General features: G+C 39.0%; 1 protein-coding gene across 1 annotated transcript in view; it reads right to left on the bottom strand.

The window, feature by feature from the left end:
• Positions 1-3,239: 3,239 nt before the first annotated feature.
• The window catches only part of LOC104158668 (mannosyl-oligosaccharide 1,2-alpha-mannosidase IB-like), a gene marked incomplete at both ends in the record, with an annotated part of 23,475 nt that continues 5,749 nt past the window's right edge, over positions 3,240-20,965 (bottom strand). The window contains 2 exons of the mRNA XM_009696382.1: positions 3,240-3,302; positions 4,398-4,513. Coding sequence (XP_009694684.1) covers positions 3,240-3,302; positions 4,398-4,513 — 179 coding nt within the window. The remainder of the gene's footprint in view (positions 3,303-4,397; positions 4,514-20,965) is intronic.

Here is a 20,965-nt window from a genome sequence, read left to right as displayed (position 1 = left end):
TTTGAGGTCTCTTCCAACCATAATGATTTCATGATTCTATGATTATAGGATTTTTTTTGACCATGTGGTACATAAAAGTTGAGGAGTCTTTTTTAAAGGAAAGCCACTTTTACTATGAAGAGCAAGAAGGCTTAAAAGGGTCTGGATTATTTATTTCCTGGAGGAAAACTTTTTTTTTTTTACAAATGTTGTGTGAAATTCCCTTTTGAATTGTATCTTCTTGTAATTTCCTAACTATCAAGGAGTAAATGGTTGCAGAAGCGTTTCCAGGTCAGCAAATTTGCTATGGTTGGCACCAGGACAGCCAGCAAAGGCTGAATTTATGCACTTTTCCATGAGCTAGTCCTTCCCTCTAGACTTGCTTTCAGGGTTTGACTGAAGAACATCATCTAGGTTCAACGTGTCCCTCTTCTGAACAGAGAACACATCTCTTGAACTTGAACATCACTGTCTTTTCTAAGGGGTAGTTTTTGAAATCTGAAAATCAAATGCTATCAGCTACTTAATTATTAAGTTACATCTTAAGAGTCACAAAGGAAGCATCCCCAAAAAGAAATGCAACCCTCTCAAAATACTTTATCATTCAACAACCCACTGCTTGTTACCTGTATAAAAAGGACAATTAATATTTACAGTAATTAAAAAGGAACAGCTGAGCATTGCTGGGAGCACTGCCTAGTGGACAAGAACAGCTTGAGCAGGTTGGGACTGATGTGACCTTTGTATGCTGGGCTGGATGCCTGGGGCCACAGAACGCTCCAATAGGTACTGTGAAGCAATGACATCCAGCTGGGCCACGAGGAGTATACATGCACTAGAGTGGACATGCATACTTAAGCTCCCAAAGAAAAGACTTAGTTCACATCAATTAAGAGATTAACTGATGGAAGAAGATTCCCGAAACAATAGACTGAGATGTGAAAACAGAATGTTCTCTATCTGATGTTCATGCTTTCTGTGATTTTTATGACGTCAAAAAATAGCATTTTCTGAGCTGTCCTGCAGCAGTACTTGCTATGTTGTGATAGTCAAACACACTGAATCCTTCTTTTAGCTACCTCATACTGTGCAATAAGAAAGAGCAAGGATCAAATCTGCGAGCATAACAGATTAGACTGCTCAAGGCTACAGATCAAAAAGAAGCTTCCCTATCCTCCAGCTGATGTGATAAGGAGAAAAGACACTTTAAACCAGACTAGCTGGGAGGTCCACATGACGATGCTGAAAGCAGTTAAGAGGCTCATCCTCAATATTTATCACCATAAAAAATTCTGAACAAATTTCACAGTTTCAGCTTTTATCACAGTTGTGAATCTACATACTCAGACATTGAAATGAAATGTCCTTTATAGTGGAAGATTGCACTAATGTTATATAGCACGGAGAGGTCACAGATACAAACTTGTTCGTACTCCTGTTATGAAGTATATGGTGACCTGGGTAAGGGTTCATATGCCATGGACTGGAAATCATGACATCTGAAGAACAGATGCTGTCATCTTTCTCTCCCTTAATACCTCCAAGGAATGGGATATAACTGCCTACTGCAAGACTTGAGAGCGAGGGTATGGTTGTCTATCTTCCACTCTCCTCCCTGTAATGAGCTAAGGGAGTGAAGTATGGCTGGACAGAGACCTTCTTTTAGACTGGTGGGTGCTGAGAACATTTCCAACTCCATGCTATGAGTGGGAAGAATGTATTTTACACCCTTCTCCTTCTGCCTGCATAAATGACACAAAGAGCTTTTGCTCCAAGTTTTGAAAAACAGAGTAAGAAGTGTCAGCTGTGGAGGAAGACCTATGTTACAGCCAACAACAAAAGAATGGTAAGGGAACGAGCTCTTAAAAATATTTTTCAGATTTTAACTAAAAATTCAAATTGCAATTATGTAAAACAAAACCCACTCACTGACTCTTCGCCCATGTCTTTCAATGTCAAGTAGGACCTGGGATAAACACAAAACCTGAACCAGAAGGATATTCCACAATGCACAGCTCAGTACAGTTCACGCAGAGTCAAATGTACATGGGTGGGTTTAGCTGACAGAAAGCCGAAGAGGAAGCCACCTGATGTTTGCAGCGCAGGTCACATCACACATGAGGTGGGAGCAGCTCAGCCCTTTCTCTCTCCTATCCACGATGTGTTTTCATCTGTTCCCAAATTTGCTTTGCTGTGTCTCCATTCAGAGACACAGATTTGCCCATACAAAATGTTTGCAAGAATGGGCTTACAATGAAGAGAATGAAAGGGAAAGTATTTCCCCTAATTTTCAAGCGCTCAAAGTTTAGGAATCAGAATAAAATATTTCAACATTAACCAGAATGGATGTTAAACATCAACTGCTAAACATTTTTCAACACACCGGATGCAATTAACTGGATTTTAGACTACTAAAAGTACTCAACTAATGTCTTGAACTACTAATGTTGACTTTAGCAAACCCTGGAAAGCTAAGGAAGTTCAAAACGACTGGGAAATAGCTGATGCTTTAACAGTATTTCAAAAGGTTAATAAAACAATCATATAAAATGAATAATGTGGTTTCAAAAATTGAATGTTTGATTGACAAGTGCATGCTGATATTACAAATATTAGGAATTTCAGGAATTTCCTTGGTACTGTACAAAATATTAGTCCTAAACAAATTCAAGGCAGCACATATGAAGTGGATTGAAAGTTGGCTTGCTAGAACAGTTCAAAGTAAAACAAAAAATTGAGAAAAATCCTCATCCTGTGAAGATTCTGCAAAGACACTTTTATTCAATGCTAGGCAGCATTTCTACCAATGATCTGCAAGAAACAAATGCTAAAAAAAAATTTGCAGATGACACAAAAATTCATGGCACTATAGATAGTGATAAAGGAAAAGTCAGTCCTGTAAAATCATTCAGAATAGGTGACAAAATGGGTTTTGCTTGAACAATTGTGTTTTAATAGAGATAAGTATAAGGTCACATATCAAGGCATCGGGAATGTAAATCACAGTAGTAGGAAGGCAGTAAATCAAAAAGACTATTATCAACTTCAGAGTAAAACCAACTGGAAAGTGGATGACTGGAAGGCAAAGGTTAAGAGTGCAAACACAGCTCTTGGCTGGATGAAGAGGAGAATGCTGAGAAGAAATCAGGTGATGACATATTAGAGGAACTGTTACATTCTTGCCTCCATACTGAAAACATGGGAAACTGCTTAGAAAAAAGCTTAAGAAATAATTCAAAATCTGTTTTATATTGTGAGACTAAAGAAAATAATGCATTTGCCCAACAGGAGAGAAAGCCTATCATACCTTTGTTAGTAATCAGCTATATGATGTAAATAACCCTTTAAAACAAGGTAAGGAAGGAAAAAGTTCAAGTAGCTGAAAGCCAAATGTAATCAAATTCAGGTCAGTAATAAGACACATTACAGCTTCAAAGCAATTTTGGACTAGAAACTTTCATTATATATCTTTTAAAACCTGAATTTTGAGAACTGCAAGAACAGGTGTTTTGCTTTAGGAGATTGACGGCACTAAAACCAAGCTTTAAATGCTTGTGTTGAAAGAAAAAAGGCACGCACAGAACATGGAACAAGTTAGGCACCAAGCACATATCTGCACTTGGACAAGACTACAGGGTCCCTGCTGCTGTTGGCACCACAGCTCACTTGACTAAAACTAGCTTAGCTACTCTCTATGTGTCTTAACTGTAGCATAGGCATGTCGGCATATATGTGCACAAGCAAGCCTGATAAAAGAAGATGCCCGTGTATGGGAAAACTAAGATAAGAGCTGGGCAGCATAAAGCTCCAAGCCACCACAAAAAGCCCACTCCCACTGAACCATCCTACAGTACTGCCCTGCTTGGGCAAGTGCTACTTGATCTGTGAGAGGGAACAAGAGCATATCACAAAAGAACCACAGAGCAAGGAATAAGTATGAACTACATTTTACAAGATAAATATGGAACCTAACATCTAAATGTTTAGAAAATTAGAAAATAATTTAAAGAATAAAAAAATTCAGGACTACAACTCCTAGAATGATTCTGAACACTGGAGAAAAGTGATTTGTTTGTTCTGCATACATCTTAAGGCTGTTAGATCTCTTTCTAATAAACTATAGCTTGGGCTTTTACATTATACCATTTTGGACAAGCTGATTATTTTTAGCACAATAATCTGCATCAGATGTATTCCACAATAATACTTTTTAAACCACTCAGAGTGAAAGCTAGTATTACTCACTACTTGATTTCTTAAAACTTACATAATCAAAACAAGTCTTGATGGTGTTGGGTTTTTGTGGGTTTTTTGTTTGGTTGGGTTTTTTTTTTTTTTTTTTGGGGGGGGGGGTTGGTGAGTATTAAAGATGGTATTTAATTTCCACTGTACTGGAAAACTCAATGAATTATAATCACCTCAATTGCATCGTCGTACATTTTCCTTGCCTCCGTGTCCATCTTGTCTGACATAAGCCAGGCTTTCAATAAATATTCATAAAAACTGTCTCCCAGCCCGCCCACGGATGTGTGATCTGTAGGAGAGAAAGAGGAAAAAAAAAGTTGAAGCTGTTATATAATAGCACCTTAAATTTATTCAAAATATAAACTTACGTTTTTAAGGTCTACTGATCAATACTTTAAGCCTGTTCAAAAGGACAAAGCTGCACTGTACCCTCTACCCCCTCCAAACTTACTTCATAGGCATGGAACCTGCTGTATGTGTTTACCATTTGTCATTCTGCACAGGCTATCCCTCACATCAAAAATATAATTTAACCTTTGTTTCTACTTCATTTCACAGAACCTAATTGTTTTGCTACTAGGATTTGGGGTTTTTAATTTTTTTTTAATATATGTAAAAAGGTATATATAAAACCCCATAAGATCTCTGTATTCAGGATGCAACCAGGTCACGTGGCTGGCTATGAACTACCATGAACTACACAGAATCCAATATTCCCATGAGATTTTTATTTCCAACAAGATAGTTACTTAACAGAATAATGAATTCCTCGAAGTAAATGTTCTTATTTAAATTGTTTCAGTCACAAGGGAGGCAAATTGCCTGTGCAGCGTACAGCACAAGCCCTGCTCTGTTCCACTACGCCTGAGCAGCCGTGCAGAGCCACGCCATGTGCCACAGGGTAAGGATGCTTGACTATTAGAATCCACCACCACATAAGCTGGCCCTCCTAACACACAGATTTCCTTTTCGTCACCTTTTTTTTGTTTTTTTTTTTTTCTTGCAGAGGTTGCCTTTCATAAGTACTGTCATCGTTGTTCTGTGCTGACAGACCACATGAGAACTACCTATGTTTCTCTTCGCGTGAACTATCATACATCCCCACAAAAAGCCTACTAATGGTCTGACTCAGTCTTGGAGCTCCTGTTCCAACCACAGCAAGCACTCCCTCAGTACACCATTCATTCAGAAAGCAATACACCCTTGGAGATTTCATTTCCAACCAGAACAGCCCATAACCTTTTCTTTCCCAACATTACAGCTCCCAAAATGCTGGGACCAAAACAGTCTTAGTCTGCTGAAGGAAATGTTTAAGATCAAGTTTGTCACAATGCCAGAAATTCACTGCCCTTAAGCATGGCTATTATAGTTCCCTTTTACTGGGTGAAAAAAAGAAAAGATATGATACTTCCTTTCCCAAAGTACCTCAAAAAAGTGGTATTATTCACAGTCTTTTTAGGATAAAGGTGTCAAAGAGAGGCTGGCGCTCTCCTTCTGCTCCTTCTTCCTCCAAGCACCGTCCTGCCCCAGCATGTCTGCTTGTCTCTGAAGATGTGAGTAGGAGGTTAGAGCTGGTAGATGCTTCTATCCTAACTCTTCTAGCTGCCTCCTGACTCTGCTACTTGCCAATGGATTTCTAAACAAAGGAAGGAGCAAGTGGAAAGCCTGTAGCTTTCCCATTTGGTTTCAGGTTGTGAGTTTGGAGCAAATTACTTCATGCCTTTCTCTTAGATCTCAGTATCTCCTAGACAGCCTTTTCACACCCAGCTACTCAGTGATTTAACTACAAACAATGAGTTTTCGTAAGTTTTCTAGCTCTGAGCTGTAAGAGGGCATTCAGGTCACAAGCCACTTCCTTCCCAAACGCAAGGGCTAGAAATTACTCCTTCAATGCACAATTACATTGTCACGTAGACATAAGAACTAAGGGTCTGTGTTTTTTGGAAAAAATTATACAAACCATCCCAAGACTTTGAAGTTAAGACTCATGTCAGCGCTACTCAGGGACTGTCTTCACAAGAGATATGGTTTAAAACTACTTCTGTTAAGCTGCCGCCTCCTCCCCAGCTGAGCTCTGCCACTTGAGCCAGTGCTGCTCCTCTCCCAGATTCCTCTGAGAGAGGCACTCAGTCCCCCCCAGGACAGGGCTGCTGAATATCCCCCTCAGCAGGGTTTGTCTTGTAGCAGCTCCAGCTCGCTTCGGGGAATGAAAGAGCAGGAAGATGCATGGAAAAAGTTTATTTCCTAAACAAAGAAATCCTCCTTCCAGGTGAGTTTTCAAAGTCAATTATCAGAAACACGCCCCGTTTCACGTCTATTTCTTCAGGCAATCATTTGAGAACTGTCTTTCTCTCCTGTCAGCAGCTCTTCTCCTCCTCCACATTACTTCTCATCTTAGATGAAAGTACAGGGAACACAGGAACCAGTAGCATTGGGACACACAGGACTCAGAGCCATCCCCTAGACAGCCTTTTTTGCACTTTACTCATGCGTTCAGAGAACACAGCTGTGCAAGCCTCTCAGATACAGATCCTCCTCCCACTCCACAAGTGAGAAGCAAACATCATAAGGCTAAGGGCTGAGAGCCTTGCAGCTCCCAGCAGCAGTGTCTTCTTCATTCCTGTTTTGCATACCTCAATCGAACTCTTAAACTACTAGGAGTTTTTCAGGCTACCCTCTCATTAAACAGTGGGCTCCTCCACTCCCCAGCTGATGCCTTTCACAGCTGGACCAGAAGGTAGGCCTGACAGAAAGGGCAAACTGACTCTGTTCCTTCTCTTTGGCAGCATGAAAAGGACAGATGAACTACTTTAGGTGGTCACCCGTGATAAGACATCACAGACAGGTATCTTTCACACAAAAGGGAAGTGGTACTTCAAGGGAGGAGACTGCATTGAGATACAGCTGTCTTTACTTCCCTGACCCCTCCTCATCTGCAAAAGATTGCCAAAAGAGGGTGGAAGGGAAAAGGAGGCAACCACAGCAGCTGAACTGAGGTTTAAGCACAGCAAGTTTTCCAACTTCTACAGCTGCATTAACTGCACCCTGGCGAGATCTTCTTCAGGTCTTCTGCTAGTGTCAGAAGGTGTTGCTAAAGCAGAATTTGGTGCATTTTGTGTAAGGACTACAATTAGAATTGACTGAAAATTAAAACACTTTTTGTGACAGATTACAGGACTTTGACAACTTACTTTCACCTAGAGTGGAAATGCTAAAGAAATGTTTTTCAAGATTCCTTAGCAAATACAGTTGGTGAAAACTGTAGATTTAGGTCATCACATATCATTCTCTCCTATAAACAAAGCTCCCTACCCAAACTTATCATCAGAAGGTCCACGGTAGTTATCACTCTCTCCTGCTATTTGAGCTACAGCCTAGATGAATTCAGAGATTTAACTCAGCTCAACTCAAAACGTTTTGCTCATAAAAATGTTTTGCACGTAAAATATTTTTCAGTTTTTCAATCAGCCCTAACCTTGCATGTCAATCCAGAGTACTAAAAAGGAATAACTTGTGATTTGAATAACCCAGTTTACAACGGCATCTTGGCACTGGGTACTCTTCAGTAGACAGCTGTGAAGGTAAGTATTACATTTAAAATGTTTAAAAGTATTTTGCAAATTTAAAAATTGATTTTTCACATATTTGATCTACAAGAATTATTTAATCAGGTCTATGTCATTTAAAGGTTTTTAATGTGAAGAAGTGTTTCACAGTGAAATCCTGAAGTAAAATTCTTTCCAGATTAAGACAAATATAGCAAAGAGAACAGAAGTATGAGGGCATATCAAATATGGCAGAAGCCACATATTCTGTTCAATGACACGTATACATTTTTAGAACATTCATTCCTTCCAATCAAGACAAATTAAGATATTTTCTTCATTTCCCATTTTTTCAAATCTAGGCCCAGATGACTGGGCAAACATAAAAGGATTCCAGTCAAGAATTCCTTGGGAAGTCTTATTTTAAACTAAAAGACATAGTAGCTGCAGTTGCAAAGAATACCTTCAACTATTGCAACCAAAAGCAATTCCAAAAAGCTCTGTATTTTTTCTGGTTTGTCACATTTTCTGGTTTGTCACATCCTTGAAAGCATGTTGTGTGCAAACCTGCGCAGCCAGTCTGTCTGGTTTGTAGGCTTCCTCCTTGCCAGAAAGAGCTAAATAATATCTTAATAGAAAGACAATGACATTTACAGTTCATAGCAACATTTTTGCTCAGATACTTCAAAAGATTTACATCCTGTTAAATATTGGCATTTTTCTTCTTAATAAACAGCATGCAATTGAAAAAACAACAATCAATTTCATAGCAATATTTTAACGAGTTTTTAATTTATTGATAAAAGAAGATCTAGATTTAGTCAAATAATTGTGTCTCAGCTAATATTCCAAAAATCACATCCAACTCTTTCTTTCCACAGACTGAGTGGAGGACCTTCTTTTAAATTCTCACACCATTGTTATCTAGTATTTCCAAAGCTAGTTTCACTCCAAATGATCTTATTTGTATCAGCAATCCATTAGCTCGCTGCTGAAACAGTCTCCTCTGACGAGAACCAGGACAATTTCACAGCAAACTACAGAAATATACAGCAGGTCAGAAAGGAGCGTACATGCTATCTAACTGAAATGACAATGAATTTCAGCTTGAGATAGGAGGGGGAGTCTGTGCCTCTCTGGTGTTCCTTTACAAATCTGGGGAGACAAATAAACTTGTTTTTCGTCAGCTAGCTCTTCAGGGCATAGGCAGCAGGGTTCCCCCTCCTCAATTACAGTTGAGGCACTGTGACTATCTGGCTGTTCTTCCTCTCCAGGACTCATTTTTCGGGATGGCAGTAGATAACAAGGATACCAGGCATTCACACAGCCCATTCTCCTTTCTGGTACCCAGATACACCTAATGGCTGTAAATAACTTCCTCCACAGCAAGCCAGTTTCAAAATGAACGGCAATGGTTCCCAAGAACATGGTTACGGCAGCAGACTGCAAGTTACAAACATGTGCCACTTCCTTTTGTTTATAGGGAAAGTTTGCTTCAGTGAGCAATAAAATATTTACCACAACAACTGAAAGCCCCCTAAAGATAACATTAATAACCAAACCTGCTCTAACAAAGGTCTACCTGCTCTCTAGAGCAAATTTAAGATGTGTAAATTATTTTTAAACAGATGGTTTTAAGTAGTTAACACCAGCTTAATGAGGCAAACTAAAAACAGTTCATGATTTGCTAAACCCTCTTTGCTTTGTGCCTTAATTGTTCAATTGTTATTTCTTGGCAATGTGCAGGAATAAAGAAAGAAGCCAGGCATTGTTTTAAAAGCAGCACATCATGCCAGAACTGATGCTGCAGTCACAACATCTGAGGGTGAGGCTTCGTGTTACCCATGAGCAGATGGGCAGTGAGCCCCTGCCCCTTCCTGACCCCAGGGCACGTCCTCCCATCCTTCCATTGCAGCCATGAAGCTTACGCATCATTTACTGCACACAGAATGAAAAAGATGAAATGCTGAGCAGAAGTACGTTTGGTGTGCACAGCCCACCATGCTGAAAAGCTGTACCATGAGATAACATTCTAGCAGTGCATAAGCAGTCAGAGATGAGGATCAACGATGCCAACAGTATTTTTAATTCATGAATTTGCAACTACAACACTAATTCAATATTTTTACGTACAGACAGCTAGAGAACCACCAAGCAAAGAATTAGATATTTGGCAATATGTAAAAGAAACCAAAGTCTTAGAACTGGAATTGTTAGTTATGACTCTAAAGTAAAGGAAAACTAACTTAAACCTGCCTACAGTGCTATATCCAATAGACTGCAAACACCAAGATGAGCAAACTACTGATTCATTTCAACCAAAAGAGAAGTAGTAGTATAGAACTACTTTGCAATAAAAGAACAAAGTAGTGAAAAGGGAGGCTGATTTTCCTTAAAGATCACAAACACTGTGTCTTTGACAAAGCGCTACTGTAATACGTCAGGGAAGGAGTTCAAAACTGGAAAAGATAAGTGATCAAGAGGGAGTAGTGAAGTGATTAAGCTAATATTAACCTTCATTAAGAAACCCACACAGCTCATCACCATTAGTTGTTCTGGGTATCAACTGGCCTTACCCTGCAGGAGCCCACTTTCTCTGTGTAGGAAACTTTTAAAGAATTGTTTTCCTGTTTGTCTTCAGAGTGGCTCTGATTAAGTTTCAGTTTAATCTTTACTTCATGTAGTTGGGCTTAGTGCCCCTCAGCTGCTCTAAATAGGTGCAAGCTCCCTTTCTAATCCTTTAATCCAGAAAGCCGAGGCCCTGGAAATTGCAGCTGCTGCAATTCACAGTGGAAATTCAACCCAAGGCTACCATAAGCCATAGTGGATGTCTTAAAAGTGCAAACATTTGTAAATTAACTGCAGTAGAGTAAGCCCTAATAAAAGGAGGTGGAGGTGCAATTTTTAGTCAGCTATGAATCATTTATCACTAAGGAACAGGTTACCAGCACGAGATTTTTTTCTGAAAACATAAAAGTTGTCACATAACAGAACTACATTCAAGGAATTGTTAAGGTTGCAAAGTCAAGCATTTATAAGTTAGGAGATAGCTCAACAGACACTGCTTCCCGTTCCACTGTCTGATGCCACAATACTTTCAAGCAACAAGAAAAACCTAGCTCAGCTCCTCCCAACCTGGGGACGCACGATCACGCCTGTTCAGCACACACAACTCTAGAGAACATAGCAGCTGAACTGTAAATACTCCATGTGCAGATAGTAGACATAAATATTTTTCAAAGGCTTGGAAAAATATGGATGGTTTTCTCCTCAAGCAATCCTGAAGCAAGTAATTCCCAGAGTATTTCATATCCAAAACATGATGGTTCTCGAGTTTCTTAACTGTACACTTAGAAAAAAACAAACTTTAATCTGGGTAGAATCACATTCCACCTCTAGCTTCATTTAGAAATGGCTGAAGCATTTTTGTCAAAGCTGTTCAAAAAAACCCAACAAAACAGCTTGAAGCAGACAGAATATTCCATCTGGAAGAGTTGAAGATTGGCAGCTACAAGAAACTGAAAAAACAATCACTTAATGGAAAGTGTTGAGCAATCTGAATTGTGTTACCAGTTTCTCGTATAATAAAATTAAGCAAAATTACTTCCTACAATGTAGTGATTATCAAACTAAAGATTAAAATTCTCAAAACTTGCACAATTCAAGTGTGTGCAAAGACAACAGAAATAATTTGAAACAGATCAGCAAGTACAACTAGCCCAGCTAATACACATATTTAGGTAACTTGTGTTGTTAGAATCTAAACGCATCTTCCAATTGAACGTAGTTTATGATTCTGCAATGTCAAAGGAGTATCCTAACTTGGTATCTTACAACAGGCTCTCCTTTCACACTCAGGAATTCACAGCTGGAACAAATATTTTCCTTTTTTTATTCAAACTTCCCTGAAACTCCAAAACATTCCAGCTATTATTTATAATTCTAGGTGCATGAAAACTAAACACACTAAGCCTTTACTTTTCAGTAAAAGTACCAATGTAAAGTGGCCTTTTATCAGCTGAAGTTGTGTTTTCCAGATGATTACACTCACCAACAAAGCCACCTGAATGAAGCACATCTGTCTCTCTGCCAAGTTTGGTGTAAATCCCACCTTTAACGAAGCTGCTGGAATTTAGAGTGTATTGATGGGAAGTCAGGTACGTGTTTATCTTGGATGACTTTTTTTTTACCTGACAAGGTGGCTGTGAAAAACAGCTAAAGGATGGTAACATTGTCTGCTACAAACAATATTGCTGTAGGTATGTGCCCACAACCCAGAGAGTCCCTTTTGAATAAGAGTTTCTACATAGGGAGATTGACAAGCTCTTAAGGTCACTACAACCTTTAGTTTATTCACCTTAGTCTTCCTATAAGATCTCAACTCTCCTCTTACAGATTAAAACCAAGAAAACGGGAGAGAGAAAACCTTTATTAGATTAAATCTAGCCCAACATCCATCTATGCAAAATTAGCTGGCAAAACCACTGTCAACAACTTTGCCCTCTCCCTTCAAGTTGTATCAAGACCATAGCAGTTCACTAACTTATATATGTACATGTGTATATACACAAAAACACATGAATGCTGACAGTCAAAAGAGATTCAAAGAAGCCACAAAAGACACTCCCTGTTTTTATGTACTTACAGATTATACCATGTGCAATATAAATCCAGGCTACTCCGCATGTTTCTTACTCCTAGATTTGTGTCTATGAACCTCTTAACTTTCTTCTTAGTACAGATGCCTGAAATTGTACACACAGTGACCTGAAGTTTTGGTCACCCTGTAGGTGCTAGGAAATTGTGCTTATTGTAAGAATTAGCCCATGCTCTGACTGAGACTGAGCTACCACACCCTATGTTTGGACTGCACTAATCACCATCCCTCTTTTTTATCTTTGAGCGTATAGGCCAGAAAGTGCTACAATGTGATCTGCAATCAACGATCAGCTATGTTCCCACACAGATCTCCAAGACGAGATGGTATTTTACCTTACTGCTACAGGACAGTCCAGCTCCCAGTGGAACTCCACCATTAAAAGAACCCATCAGGAAGATACATTCAACATCCCCAAACAAATCTATAGTCCTTCTCCCTTCAAAGTCACCAAACTGGAAATGTTTCTCATGTGACCACAAGAAGGTACATCTCCACACATAACTCAGAATATGAAGTCTCACGTACTGAAGACAGAATGAAAAGACACGGACTGTCACACGTCATCTGAACCTGTTAGTGGTCTAGAGAACAATGTTAATATGAACAGCTAGGTGTGCAGCCTCCAACAAGTGATACAGGAGGAATAAAATAAAAACAAGTAACTGTAATAAGGCTGTAACAAGCTTGTAATTGGACTCGGAGAGGCTTTCCTTTGATAAGAAACCAGTAAGTCAAGAATGGTTCAAAAATACAGTTTAGTTACATAGAGATCCTAGTACAGAAATCAATTATTAAAGAAACAATGAGATTCCGCAGCAGCTCAAACTTTAAAAACTCACAGAGCACATGTCAAAAGATATCTTTTTACTCCCCAATCATTTTAAGTTAGCTGTCTTCAAAGCCAACAATTTAAACTCTCAAGAATATCAGGTGGTACCCTAAGACATGTCAGACTCTGATAATAGAGATTCATTTACTGAATTCACAGTGAGGAAAACAAATGCTAAAGCTGTTGCAGGACAGATTTCAAATTCTAGACATTGATGCACTCCCCACCAAAATCATGCTCTAAAAGGAACATTTGGCAGTACAGCAAAATAAAATATTAATTTTTTTCCACAGCAATATATGTAAGCACTTTCAAAACCCAGTTACACCATATCCAAATCCTTTCTTTAGGAATTATTTATAGACACTCCTTTTCAAATGCATAAGTCATATACATGTTTAACCTTCCAATAATACTAGAATCTTTAACACACTAAACAAAGCTTTTATTTGTTCAGCTTTTTCAGCATCTTGCTCAACAGACCAGCAAAATGTTTTAACCTTGCAGACGTATAAAAGCATATTCCCTATAATGCACAGCTCTGCTGTATTTCATTAAAACAAAGTTTTAACAGATTAACTTGCTCTTGGCTTCTAATGAATAAACAAACTTGAATGCAGCCTTTTCTTGGAACACAGTTAATTACATTTGTACATGGTTGTAAAGCAAAAAGGCAAGGGGAATTCCCCAGCAGAGATTACACAGATTATTTTCTATTCAAAACACATTCATGTTCCTAAATACAGAACAAGACAGAATATTTTGGAGAGAAAAATTAAGGGCATCCACCAAGATAGCAAAGAAAATTAAACAGCAGAGAACCACCCCCACCTCCTCATCTGCAACTGGTACACGCATGCCTGCTGCTGGAAGTCTAGAAATGATGTTGTATTTTCGTTTGTTCATAACATACTCAACTGAAAGCAGATTTGAAATAAAAAACTCTACCACAATAAATGCTCGCATCAATTTCCAAACTAACCATCACATAGATAACATATCTCCAGTTCTATAACTTACATTCCAACACAAATCAAAAAAGAAATTTACTTGCTAAATCAAAGAAATGTGCAAAGATGAAGTCAGGCTGGGAGCTACTTCTATAAATACTCCTACAATAGATAAAATTAATTATTTTAATCCTGCACCATTTCTATTTAAGAGAGAGAAAATCTTTTCCTTATGCCAAGGGTGAAAAAAAACACCCAAGAATTAAAGCATTAGAAACTATTATCCACAAGTCCAAACTGAAGGTAATTATCTGAAAAGTTATGTAAAATACTTTCTGGAAAATACAGGCTTACTTGACACAATTCCCTTCACTTCCTTTTGGTTATGGATGTTTTGCCAGAATTTGACATCACATTTCACAATTTGATTTTTCATGACTTTTGGTGTTGCTGGTTTCTTAGTGTTGTCTAGAGCACGTAGGTATACTAACAGATATAACTGAAGAGACAACTTCTGCTAAACAAGGCAGACAGTAAATAAACAATGTAAGGGTAGGGAGAAGAAAAAGTGAAGTACCTTCATAGTTAAAGGAGAACACTAGCAGCTTCAGCTGGCAGACAGGAATTTTCCAATACTAGCATCTTTCTCACTCCCCATAACTAGACTACCAACCTATTAATTTATGCTACAATAATATTTTTGTCTGAAATATTTATGTGCAATATTTCTTTAATCTTTCTAAAGACCACTTAATTCTTCAGTATTATTCACTTCACCTTGCAATTTGCAAGGGTTTTAATCTCCCAGAGGTAGATGTAAAGATTGAAAGGGTTTCTTGCTTAATTTTAACAATGAAAGTCCCAATAATAGAAATCTGAAAAGTTATTTATTGATCTCTGCAGCACCTTTGAAAGTCTGCATTCAAGAGAGCCACTCTTCCTATATATGGGATAGAGCTCGCACTGCCAGGACAGTATCCTTCAGCTGACATACTGATTATTTGCAGTATTAGCATATATGCAGAATGTGAGAGCACCTTCTTCATCAAGTTGTCGGGGTAAGGTGTATTCAGTATAAAAGAAGTAACAAATGACAAGGGAACTGGTAAATTAAACACAGACATTAACAAGCAGGTGGTAACAGACAGTAACACAGAGCAGACAGAACTCTTCAGCTACTGATTGATGGGCCGTTAAAGGGACTACTGGGGCACAGCCTCAGAGAGCCAACCTCAATTTTGTCACTGACAAGGGGGTAACATCATTGTCATGAGCATTATGAGATATTTGAGGGGACTTGCAGGACTGTGCAAAACGTATTTATGGGACAGCAGAAAGAGCCTGTGGCTTTAGAGAAAACTTACTATGGGCTATTCAGGGCCAAAGGGAGGGAAAGGGAAGGACCAGGGTGAACTGGGGAGAAGTGAGCAAGGGAAAAAGGGAGAGGAGGTGGCTTAAATGGGCCTGGTTAAAAGGGCTTAAAACGGGCTGAGGATCACCACACTTGTCTGTCTGAGCCCTGCACCCTACCAGTATGTCTGCCTTATCTTCTTACTCAGTCCTTTATTTTTTTCCATGTAATCCCACTTACTATCCCACAAGGCGTAAACATCAGCAGCCGGAGAAGAGGGCACAGGTTGCAGAGTCTGCAGGTCTAGGTGCCAGCACCTGGAGAGTCTGGCATGCGAGAGAGGTCTGGGTACAGTAACAGGACAGACTGGGATGTGTGTTGTTGCAAGGTCAGTGTCAGCAGCTGGAGAAAGGGGCAGCAGGACACAGAGGACAGCAAGTCCAGGCGGCAGCAGCTGGAGAAAAGACAGTGGTTCAGAGTGCCCTAGGTTTATGTGCCAGCAACTGGAAACACTCGTGTGTGTTTGTTTGTTTTTCCCAGTGAATTTAATCCAGAGTGCACATGTGGATGTGGAATTCATGAACAAACTTTAAGCAGGATGAGCTGGTGAGTAGGAGGAGACCTGCATCTAAAAAGACCCAAACTCTGAGCCAATGGCTGCATAAGGGGTCCAGGTTTCAAGCACAGGTATTAGGTAGACTGAGAGCCTTTGCTAATATTTGAAGGATTCATGAGTGTGAGGGCACTTGTGAAGAGCGTGAGAGTGTATGCGCCTATCTGACAGTGAACATCTGGAGAAGGAGCAAGACCTGGCTACCTGTACGTATGTTTTACATGAGTTCTGGCAGTACTAGGTGTGGGTGGCTACGAAGGCAGTACTGTTGGTGGGCAGCTGCATTCGCGTTCTCTTAGTATATGCACGCACCTCTCTAGGATATATCCTCAGCCTCGCTACTGGCCAGACCTGCAAACGGCAACAGCAGCAGCCACATCCATTGGACTAGGATGGAGAGACCTGTACCTGGCTGGGCTCCAACAGCTGGGAAGGAGGAATCCCCAGGTCTTGGAGTCTGCCAGATGTAGTGGTTGCTAAAGATATTAAGTAAAAGTGCATTACAAAGGTTTAGATCAAATTTCTTTTCAATTTTCCTTTAAATACTGACAAATAAATACAGAGAGATGATGCCATGTATTTCATACAATGTCTTATCACAAATGAAAACAGATAGGGTGTATTACTCATGGTTTGTCTATTACCTGCAATAGTTTCAATTAAGCAGTTCAGCTAATTACCTAGCCCAGCCCAAGAGCATTAGCCTAAAACCAGCTGTACAGGCAGGCATAAAAAATTGGAAGTATTCACCCAGTATTTGCACCGATTTAATGACAGTAATTTAAAACTGTTTTTATTGTTTTTCCTACATGTGAAAATTGCACCATTTTAATGGAAGTGTAAATCTAATCCAATTAAATTGAATTCAGAAGCCTTCTCCAAATAGTATTTTAAAATTGAAAGTGCTTGGTTTGGTTTAATTTAACCATTTATTGTTGAAAATGAAAGACCACCTGAAGCAATTGAAATACACACATCCACGAAAGTATGCGCTGTGGTTTATTTAAAGGCTAGTCTACAACACAAGCAACTGGGAAACAGAGGATATAAATTTCTCCCTTTCAGCCACCTTGGTTGTGCCTCTATTTACTCTGTAGTAACAGGTGCAGGGAACTGCAAGAAAGTGAGAACAGGACCAAAAGGTGCTAAGGCAGCGTGTGTAACAAGGCAGCCTAAATACCTGTGTGAATTCTCTTATTTGTCTTTAGAGGATAGTCATCACTTTGTACATGAAAGACAGCATTGAGATTTAGTGCATTAAATACACATATGTTGACCGATACCACATTGGTGGCGAATCCTCGTAAACCTGCTGACAGTGTGCCTCTCACCGGGCTTCTAACTTAGTCCACTTGCAAATCTGACTAAAGGGGCTTGTTTTCGGTAAGGAGACATGAACAAAGCACTGTAGAATACACGGCAGTCTGAACGTTCATCACATCAGCATTCAGTGATGGTAATTTCAGTATCTGCTATTACCTTCCTAATAGCAGTGCTCAGCTCATGCACCATAAATTCAGATACTAGCTTACTTTACAGTAACTTGTTAATGTGCTCACATATCACTAAGGCCTAATAAATAAGGAAGGCTATCATAGAAGAGATATTCCTGCTTATTTTCTTGCATATGGAAGCCATACATAGCCGAAAACCCTGTTTTAGTTAAAGTGACAACTTTCTTACGTAACCAACCCAGGTAACTCCACAGGTAGCCCAGGTGCAGGAAGTGAGATCTGAAGCCAGAGCAATTTGAGTTGCCCTTCAATAACGTTATTAATTGCAAAAGATGTTGGAACCAGATGAAACACAGTAATTTATTCTCAGTATTGGAAAGTAGAAAGGAAGAATGCCCAGTTTACAGAAATGTGCAATCATGAGTGCCACGTCCTGACTTGGCAATAACACGCAGATTGGCATTTTCTTTGTTGGTATTCTCATCTAACCTGTTTGCAAATGCAAATTAGAATTAAATTTTCTCAACATATTTTACTTTTTTAAAAAAATCATTTTTCTTCAGTACAAATTAATTTCTGTAATTCTGAAATCTCTTGCTTTTAATCAAAATTCTAGTTGTTATATCTGCTTAGCAGGCTTCTCTAGAAAGCACTGTCACTGCTTTTGAAAATAATCTAAATTCAAAGTTCTGATGCTTACACCAAACCAACCACTCACCTAGTGGAATGAAAAGCTAACAAAGTTAACTGTAGGTTAATGTGAGAGGTCAGAAAATGCTTCTTGCCAGCTATTTTCCTTTCAGTCTTACAGAAACTGAAACCCCAAGGCAGAAGTATTGTAAATCACTTGTTCCTACTGGACCGTCACCTTAGTCCGTAAGTAAAAATTGATGAATCTGTCAACATTCCTGTGGGCATCATAGCTCTGCCTTCTAGCAAAAGCCCCAGTGAGCTGACAAATCCCAAGCTGAGCCCATTAAAAAGCTGTCTGTCATGCCACTCATGCTGTAATAACACCTGCACATTACAAGCTTAAACACAAATATTTAGCTTACACATGACACCATTTTCCTCCTCTTGGGTATAATGAACTCCATTCCCGCAACACAGCAGTAAGGGTCCAGTCGTATACAGCTGTATTATAAAGCACTTCCACTGTAAAGCAGGGAGATTTTGCAATGACCAGTAAGCCATTCACCCAGCAGTTTTTACGACTGGGTTTTACAGCATTTAAATGGAAACAAATGATGGGATGAAAGAGCAATCCCTGTGCAGCCCTGCCTGCTGCTGCTTCATGAGGCAGGCAGAAAAAGAAAGGTAATCTGTCACCAAAACCCTTCTTCAAATGTTACATCAAATGCATTAAATGCACATGGAAATTTATATTTATAAAAATGTAAACATTACAAAGACACAGCTATAGATTAGACTTATGTCACACTATATGACTCTACTCATCTCTACAACTTGTTAAGAACCTGGAAGCAATGGTCATCACAACCTTCTTGGTGAAATCTTAATTACTAACTGACAGGAAGTTACTTTACTGATTATACCTTTTTAGGTATTTGTAACAGAAACATTGAGTGGTTTCAATGAAAACACGTCTTTGTAAGCACCAGCAGAAGCAGCAGAACAATGAGCGAAAAGGACGGTCTGCATGTCTCACAGCGCTATCCCCAGAATATAATTCCCCAGCAGTGAAATAGCAGAACATGCTGTTTATATTGAGATCAAAACGTCTGCACGCTGATAAATCAAACCACAGCAGAAATGACTCATCGGACCCTGCATCCTAACATCAGAAGGATGGCGACAAGGTTGCAGTGTATCACATACACCATTCCCCCTCCCGTTACCCAAGAAGAGAACAGACCACATTTTAAGCACACACTTAAATGAGGAAAACCAGACAATATGCAGCAACATGGCCTAAGATCTATGGAGGCTAAAGACTGAAACATTCTGAGGCATAGAAAAACCTCGTAACGATTGCTGATCCTCAAAAGGCCTGAAAGATCTATCCAGAACCTCGTTTGCCATCATCATTCAAGAACCCTAGATATGTGAAGAGGACTGGATAGCCAATGTCCCTTTTTCTTTGAGTCCAGACAACTTGGACATGTCTTGGTACCTGTGAGTATGAGTGAATTAAACATAGGAGAAAATGATAGTAGGTAAAAATGAGCTTGCTTAATGACTCTGTAAACAAACAAATATTACCTTCCCCTTCCATAAGACCTAGCACTAAATTTTATTACTCTAATTTCCCAACACTAACACCTGAGATATGAACTTCATATTTGTGAATTATACCCAGTTCATATAAAGTTCTGACGGACAACATGACATTTAGATTCTGCAAAATCTCAGTTTCAAAAAAAGAAAGGCAGTATGTTGTGAGACCTTACATGTGCTAAGAAGTTACTTATATGGCAGCATAAATTACTGCACAGATCTCTGGAGCAAAGACGAAAAAGGAATGAAAGATTTCTAAATGGGGTATTTCAAAGGCACATTAGTTGCTCACACTAACAGTTAATACTTGGGATGGCAAGTCAAATAAAGTAGATGCAATCCTTGTGAGTTTTTTTGGCTAAAAACTCAAAATGAGGATGTGCCTAGGCTCCTTGTGTAAATACCTCTGAGAAGGTATCAAAATACTGTATCAAGTATCGAGGTAAAATGTACCAAGAATTTCCACAAAACTCTTGTTCCAAGTAGAGATACATCCAGCTTACAGTCCCATGGGGCCACACCAAAACCACAGAAAATGAGGTTTCTCTTTTCTTCCACAAATCTGTCTTGCAATAGGAATTGTCTTTAAGTAGTCAAGTTTACTTATCAGCCTGTTAGAACAAAATTAAACAGAAAACCAATACAGAAGTGCATCTTTTTTCTTCTATTCAAATCATACAAATTTTTTCTTTTAAAAAAAATAAATTAAAAGATAAGACAAAACACAGCGACTGAGAAAACTTTACCTAAATGGATTCTTCCATTATATATTTTGTTTAATATTCTCTGGATAATCAACTCGTAGTAATAACATTAGTCTGACTGCTATGTGCACATCACTGATATTTTTATTACTTTGAATAAAGGTACCCACTCCCAGAATATATCCACTGCTAGAATGACGGGTATAGAAATAGAAAATAAGCCCATCACTAGAATCATGCAAATTGCACCTAAATCCCATATTTCTTCAACAGTGTATTTAGGTATGTATTTAGGTAGATGTATTTTACCTATTTCACACCGCTTAGGACTTAGTTGGAATATTGTACAGATTAACAGAAAACCTAACTAGAACTGAGCCAAAAAAGTTGGGGGGGG

This window comes from Cariama cristata, unplaced genomic scaffold, assembly GCF_000690535.1.
Source record: "Cariama cristata isolate BGI_N322 unplaced genomic scaffold, ASM69053v1 scaffold4903, whole genome shotgun sequence".
Classification (NCBI taxonomy): Eukaryota; Metazoa; Chordata; class Aves; order Cariamiformes; family Cariamidae; genus Cariama; species Cariama cristata.
This window is presented reverse-complemented; position numbering and strand designations above follow the sequence as displayed.